Source organism: Hordeum vulgare, chromosome 4H (assembly GCF_904849725.1).
Source record: "Hordeum vulgare subsp. vulgare chromosome 4H, MorexV3_pseudomolecules_assembly, whole genome shotgun sequence".
Lineage (NCBI taxonomy): Eukaryota > Viridiplantae > Streptophyta > Magnoliopsida > Poales > Poaceae > Hordeum > Hordeum vulgare.
In genome coordinates, this window is record NC_058521.1 from 569,743,020 (window position 1) to 569,750,675 (window position 7,656).

The following is a 7,656-nucleotide window of genomic DNA, read 5'->3' on the forward strand; positions in this document are numbered from 1 at the left end:
ACAGGATGAATTTATAATAACTATCCAGAAACTCAACCGTAGTAGGAACGGGTGGGATGTCCTTCCTATGGATCTTATCATTGCGCAAGTGCCAAATCTGCCATATTAACATGATCAGCATATCATGATCTTCATTGGAGGATGTATTGGGCAAGTGCATGAACCACTCCTTCCCATTATCAATGAGAAGGTCATCACCTGGGAGAGGCCTCCTCCTTCGCATATTCACCCAAAGGATGCGAGCCGGCAAACATGAGATCAACGCATTGAAAGTGCTCTCCTCTTCTACACCGCATAAAGGGCATGTTGATCGCGTAGAGAGGTGCATGTACCTCTTGCACTGTTGTGTAGGTAGCGTCCCGGTCACCACCTTCCAAGCAGCGATCTTCATCTTCTGAGGAACATCCGACTTCTAAACACAATTCCATAGTGTGCGACAGCCATCCAGATTAGAGCCTGATGCATCCGTTGAGTAGTTCAAGTTATGATCTTGTGTGGCTAATTAATATGCTTTTCGTCGTGAACGCACCACCCTCCTCCGGAAACAAAGATAGAAAATCACATCGCTCTCGAGGTGAAGTTCTGATTTTGATGTGATCCCCATCCATCGACCAGAAGAAACGAAGAAACTACTAATACAATTTCTTGTATAGAACAGTAAAAATAGTAGCTAGAGCATCCATCTAACATATTGTTCTTTCAAGTTTCAACGGCCAGACACTTTTTTTGGTGTCACAGGCAGACTCCAAATGCAAAACGCATGGAGCTGAAGCGTGCCACTGCCACACACAAGAACGCAATTACCCTGCACATTTTCCTCCCCTGAACCGTTGCTCTTGCACATGTTGCCGCAAAAGCTAAGCTGATCCATCAGTGCTGTGCCCTCCGGGACAACATGTCAGCCTCACAGCAAGAGAGGTAGAGATCATGCATGTGTGTCCATGACCAATTGACCATGCATGGATGAACGAGTCTGAAGTGAACACCATGCCCCCAAGCAAGCAAGCGAGCTTCTCTTCCCTCTCTAGCCTGGCTTGGCTTGGCTTGTGCTCCCCCTAATGGCATTAACTGCCACCCAACAACCCGCTCACCCACCACCTCCTCCCCAACCCCAGCACCCAGCAGCAACCCCCTCCTCTATATCTAAACACTGAGCACTCCACTCCCTCTCACCCTCATCACCACCGCCCACCAGTCCCGCCCGCCAGGCCGCCACCCAGCTGCGCCCAGCCATGGCGCGGGAGGAGCTGTCGACGGAGATCGTGAACCGCGGCGTGGAGCCGTCGGGCCCGGACGCCGGGTCGCCGACCTTCTCGGTGCGCGTGCGCCGCCGGCTGCCGGACTTCCTGCAGTCGGTGAACCTCAAGTACGTGCGGCTCGGGTACCACTACCTGCTGAGCCACGGCGTGTACCTGGCCACCATCCCGGTGATCGTGCTGGTGTGCGGCGCCGAGGTGGGCAGCCTCAGCCGCGACGAGCTGTGGCGCAAGGTGTGGGACGAGGCTACCTACGACCTCGCCACCGTGCTCGCCTTCCTCGCCGTCCTCGCCTTCACCATCTCCGTCTACATCATGTCCCGCCCCAGGCCCATCTACCTCATCGACTTCGCCACTTACAAGCCCGCCGACGAACTCAAGGTACTAAAAGTCCCATCCATCTCCTCGTGCTTAGTTAATTACATGCTTAATTACATACTTCCTCCGTTTTCAAATATATATTAAAAAAAAGTTTCATCCATTTATTTTAATTTGTATATAGTCTATTAGTAAAATCTCTAAAAAACTTATAATAGTATTTAGGAACAGAGAGGGAGTAGATTAGATCAGATCACTATATCTATTTGCATGAAAGCATTTGCCATACCCGTACATATGATAATGTCGATCTAAATCGTTTAGTAGAACTCCCGCGTCTCAAAATAAATGTTTCAACTTTGATACAACTTTATATTAGAGCTAGTATAAAGTTAAGATAATTATTTTAAGATTGATGGAGTATATATCACAAGTGAACTTGTATATTTTCGGTATGATTTTTTGTGTTACGTACGGTTAATTTAATTCCACACACGAAATGTTGGTGACATTTTATATATTTAAGAAAGTTGAGATGGAGCTGCCAAAAAAGGTAAATGATCCAGGTGAAAGAAATGTTTGGAAGTAGATATGGATATGTTGTGATTGTCTTGCTGGGCGATTCTCGTGAGGTCGACATGTATAATTGCACAAGTCACGTTTGGCACACACGAATTTTGTGTGAGACATAGGTCCAACCCTCTGGAATTCGTTCGCGTACCAATCTAGCTATCTTCTGAACTGGACCTCGCTAGATAACATGAATGGGACTAGCATGCATGTCTCGAATCCGAGATACATTTATTTAGCTCCTTTTTATATTATAGAAATAGAAATATTGTGCCACTTGCTTGGAAGAATGCAAAGCGGTATGCAGCTGTGATAATCAAACACCATGAAATGTTAAGGGTAAAAATATCTTAACAACTCAGTGTGAAAAAAGCCCTCAAAAAGAAAGTCAGAGTCCAAAAGATAATTAACACGGTACTAATTGTTACTTTCTTCGTCTTAAAATAAGTGATTTAAAAGTGACTCAATTTTGCACTAAAACAGTGTAAAGTTGAGTCATTTTTGAATGACTTATTTTGGGACAGAGGGAGTAGAATTTAGGGTTTATGGTCACTAATCTGGTTCCTGGAGTAGTAAAATTTGAAGGCAATTTAACCGTGAGCCCCTAAAATTCATCCAAAAGCTGTCATTCCAAAGCAGGTAGTACAAAAAAGTTACTGTCATGTTTGGTAAAGTAGACAACAAACTAGCCAACAAAGTACATACACAAGCACGTAGCTAGCTGATTGAATACGCCTTTTTCAACTTTTCTGTTAGGCAACTATACTACTGTTCTACATTTTGTCATACGGTTATATATACCAGAAGGTCAAGGAAGTGTAGCTAGTGGCTCAATGAGAAATTTGTCAAGCAAATGAAATTACTCCCATGATCCATCCATCCATCCATCCCTATGGCCTCCCGTACCCGTACCTGCCCCTGTCCCTCCATTAATACGCTCCCACTTCTGTCCAGCTGCCACCAATCAGACGAGCCATCAATGTTGCGTTAACTCTGCGTACATACAGAGTATAGTGGGAGCAGTAATACTGCTGGCGAGTATGGCGATCGGGTCAATCGGTCAGCGTATGGTATTGGACGACCGTAGTTTTTTTTTTTTTTTTTTTTTTGAATCTACGACCGTACGTGTATGGCTTGGCATTTAACTGGGCCCGGCTGGCCCTTGTGAACGAATGAATGGATGAGCTGGGGCGGCCCGGAAGTTATGACTGACGATGGATGGATCGCCATCGAGAGCAGGTAGAGGGAGGTTTCGGCTGGGGTACGTCGGCCGGTCGTCCAATACGGTTGGCTGGCAGATCCCGCACACACGCACATTCAATGACCCGCCCACGAAACAAAGATTTTTTCTCTCTCGTTTCTTTTGAAAATGAAGGAAAATCTTTTGAAGCAAGTTATATCAATGTGTGTCTTCTTCGCGTTGTGATGATCTCGGCAAAGTGTAGTGCAAGATGAAGATGAAAAAAAGATGCAGACAAAGAGGTTCATGCATGGTGAATGAAATGGAGAATGTAATGTCGTTTGCTTGATGATGGTGGCTGCAGGTCTCCAAGGCGGAGTTCATCGATCTGGCGCGCAAGTCGGGCAAGTTCGACGAGGAGAGCCTTGCGTTCCAGGCGCGGCTGCTGGCCAAGTCCGGCATCGGGGACGAGTCCTACATGCCGCGCTGCGTCTTCCAGCCCGACGCCAACTGCGCCACCATGAAGGAAGGCCGCGCCGAGGCCTCCGCCGCCATGTTCGCCGCGCTCGACGAGCTCTTCGACAAGTGCCGCGTCCGCCCCAAGGACGTCGGCGTCCTCGTCGTCAACTGCAGCCTCTTCAACCCCACGCCCTCGCTCTCCGCCATGATCGTCAACCACTACAAGATGCGCGGCAACATCCTCAGCTACAACCTCGGCGGCATGGGCTGCAGCGCCGGGGTCATCTCCATCGACCTCGCCCGCGACATGCTCCAGGCCAGCGGCGCCGGGCTCGCCGTCGTCGTCAGCACCGAGGCGGTGTCCTTCACCTGGTACGCCGGGAAGCGCCGCTCCATGCTCATCCCCAACGCCTTCTTCCGCGCGGGCGCGGCCGCCGTGCTGCTGTCCAACCGCCGCAGGGACTTCCGCCGCGCCAAGTACCAGCTGGAGCACGTGGTGCGCACGCACAAGGGCGCCGACGACCGCGCCTTCCGGTCCGTGTACCAGGAGGAGGACGAGCAGCGGATCAAGGGCCTGTCCATCAGCCGCGACCTGGTGGAGGTGGGCGGCCACGCGCTCAAGACCAACATCACCACCCTGGGCCCGCTGGTGCTCCCCTTCTCGGAGCAACTGCTCTTCTTCGCCGGCGTGCTGTTCCGCCACCTGTACCCGTCCAAGACGTCCACCCCGCCGCCGCCGGCCGCCAACGGGGACACCTCGGCCGCCGCGCCCTACATCCCGGACTTCAAGCGCGCGTTCGAGCACTTCTGCATGCACGCGGCCAGCCGCGACGTGCTGGAGCACCTGCAGCGCAACCTGGGGCTCCGCGACGCCGACCTGGAGGCCTCCCGCGCCGCGCTGCACCGCTTCGGCAACACCTCCAGCAGCAGCATCTGGTACGAGCTGGCATACCTGGAGGCCAAGGGTCGCGTCCGCCGCGGTGACCGCGTGTGGCAGCTCGCCTTCGGCTCCGGGTTCAAGTGCAACAGCGCCGTGTGGCGCGCCGTCGGACGCGTGCGCCGCCCGTCCAGGAGCCCCTGGCTGGACTGCATCGACCAGTACCCGGCGCGCATGGACGCCTGAGGCCTGACCGATCGAGACAAGCAGGCGCATGCACCATGCAGGTGCTAATAATTAAGCGAGACACGTCGCCGCATCCGCGTGGGTAAGTGCAGGCTAATGGATTTGCATGTAACTGCATGCAGTGCCGCTGGTTAAGGTTTGAGCTTTGGTTAATTTGTGCTGGTGTTGTAGCAGTTGTCATCATTATTAAGGGTTTTAATCATAGACTACGTACGTACGTACCATAATGCGCAAGTGTATGTGCGCGCTCTTGTGTGAAACTTATGTCAACTTTGATTATCTACGTGCAATTTCATTACTTTGGACTTTGGGCTACGGTTTAAGACTTTATAATTATATAAGTTGGATGTGCCTTATGGATGGTATACTCGTATGTAAATCATCTACTGTACTAGATACTTACAAGTTATTACAGCTGTTTTGAACATATCACGGCATATGTTGCTTCCATGTCACTTTAAACTTGTCCAAAGTCCAGTCCAGTTGCGAGTGCTTGCCCACACTTGTATCCAGTGGGGGAGGATGCGCAAAAGTTGAGGTAGGGCGGGGTTTGGTCGCTCGCAATCAGAAAACATCATCATGCCGATGGGTTGCCTTGCGCCCAGCCTGCACCGGACAAATTATGCGTTGCCTTGCGCCCAGCCTGCACCGGACAAATCTAGTACTAGCAAAAGGGCCCATGCATTGCAACGGGAGAAAGAAATACCACACGGCACACGTTCTTAATTTATAAAAAATGTCTATAATTTGAGAATTTATAGTTACGATACAAATAAAGATGGTCTTATCCTACAAAAATGCAGTTCAAAATTTCACAGGTCTTCTATTTTAACACGGCTTGCATGTAGATTTAATACGTACAAAGAATCAGTCAAGTGACCTTCAGTTTTATCTCTAATCCTGATTTTGTTGACGTGTTCATCCCCAACCCGGATGAGTACCGGTATGAAAGAAAGACGAATAATGACTTATTTATTAAGATTGCACCCTAGATAGTATTTTTATTAAACGTTTAACAGATAAAATAATATCATATTTAAATTCTACATATTTTTCTAATCAAATTCCATGTATAATATGTTAAATTTGGAGTTACGGTTTAAAAGATATAAGTATTTAAAAAAATATTTAATATATACTATGAGTTTAATATCGTAAACGTACTAGGAAAAGGGCCATGCGTTGCAACGGGAGAAAGAAATACCACACGGCACACGTTCTTAATTTATAAAAAATGTCTATAATTTGAGAATTTATAGTTACGATACAAATAAAGATGGTCTTATCCTACAAAAATGCAGTTCAAAATTTCACAGGTCTTCTATTTTAACACGGCTTACATGTAGATTTAATACGTACAAAGAATCAGTCAAGTGACCTTCAGTTTCATCTCTAATCCTGATTTTGTTGACGTGTTCATCCCCAACCCGGATGAGTACCGGTATGAAAGAAAGACGAATAATGACTTATTTATTAAGATTGCATCCTAGATAATATTTTTATTAAACGTTTAACAGATAAAATAATATCATATTTAAATTCTACATATTTTTCTAATCAAATTCCATGTATAATATGTTAGATTTGGAGTTACGGTTTAAAAGATATAAGTATTTAAAAAATATTTAATATATACTATGAGTTTAATATCATAAACAGTAAGGGCTTTTTTGTAAAATTACTTCGATGGGTTTTCTGACGGAAGCGATAGCCTCTTTATTATTAGATAAAGATAAGTTGGATGTGCCTTATGGATGGTATACTCGTATGTAAATCATCTACTGTACTAGATACTTACGAGTTATTACAGCTGTTTTGAACATATCACGGCATATGTTGCTTCCATGTCACTTTAAACTTGTCCAAAGTTCAGTCCGGTTGCGTGTGCTTGCCCACACTTGTATCAACACAAGTTGTGGACTTGTTGGTGTGCTCTGGAGCAGCATGCTTTCACCTCCAGGAGGGGGCAATGATAAAAGAGAAAACAAACAAAATATCCGGCTCAGGTAATTGCACTAGTAGAAAACAGACCTTTGGATTAAAGCATTATTTTCGGTTGGCTTTTGGTTCGGGTCTAATGCTGTCGCTAGTCCCGGTTCATGAGGCTAGTCTTTAGTCCCGGTTCATTTTTAACTTCTAGTCCCGGTTGATGTTATCAACCGGGAGTAAAGGGGTGGTGGTAGGCTGGGCCCGGCGAACCCCTTTAATCCCGGTTTGTAACACCAATCGGGACTAGAGGGGGACATTTAGTCCCGGTTAATTATACAATCCGGGACTAAAGATCTCCCTATATAAGCCCTTCGTCCAGACCGAGCCCATTTTTCCATTCCCTTATCTGTTCTTCCCCTTAGCTCGAGCCCATCCTCCATTTTTTGCCAAGATTTGTCAAGATTTGAGGCACCCCATCACTCCCCAGTGTTCACAAAGGTTAGCAACTTTATCCTTTCATCTCTCATTGATAGATTAACTCATGCAATGGTCTATAAGTATAGTGATTTGTGGGTTTTAGTTTGGGGAGTAATTTTGTGGGAGTTTATTTGATTTATATGCAATTTGAGCTCAAATTAACTTCTTATTTGCATATGTGTAGTTGTGGTTTACTTAGTGCCTTTCCGTCCTCGTCCTAACCACCATCAATCGCCCGCACCATCCCATCGCCGGCACCACCTTGATGATCCTCTTGTTCTTATCCTTTTTATACAAGAAAATTCCTATTTGTATGATTTAGATAGCTTTCTTACTTGTATGAT

General features: G+C 46.9%; 1 protein-coding gene across 1 annotated transcript; it reads left to right on the forward strand.

The window, feature by feature from the left end:
- Positions 1 to 1,128: 1,128 nt before the first annotated feature.
- Positions 1,129 to 5,204, forward strand: LOC123449620 (3-ketoacyl-CoA synthase 10). Its single transcript, XM_045126901.1, has 2 exons — positions 1,129 to 1,637; positions 3,689 to 5,204. Exons 1-2 carry the CDS (start codon positions 1,233 to 1,235, stop codon positions 4,904 to 4,906), a joined length of 1,623 nt encoding a protein of 540 aa, XP_044982836.1. The 5' UTR covers positions 1,129 to 1,232; the 3' UTR covers positions 4,907 to 5,204.
- Positions 5,205 to 7,656: the final 2,452 nt, after the last annotated feature.

Excerpts from the sequence above, each read along its gene's own strand:
- LOC123449620 (XM_045126901.1), top strand. The coding sequence starts at position 1,233 with ATGGCGCGGGAGGAGCTGTCGACGGAGATCGTGAACCGCGGCGTGGAG. Across the intron at positions 1,638-3,688 it reads AGCCCGCCGACGAACTCAAG|GTCTCCAAGGCGGAGTTCAT; the intron begins GTACTAAAAGTC and ends TGGTGGCTGCAG.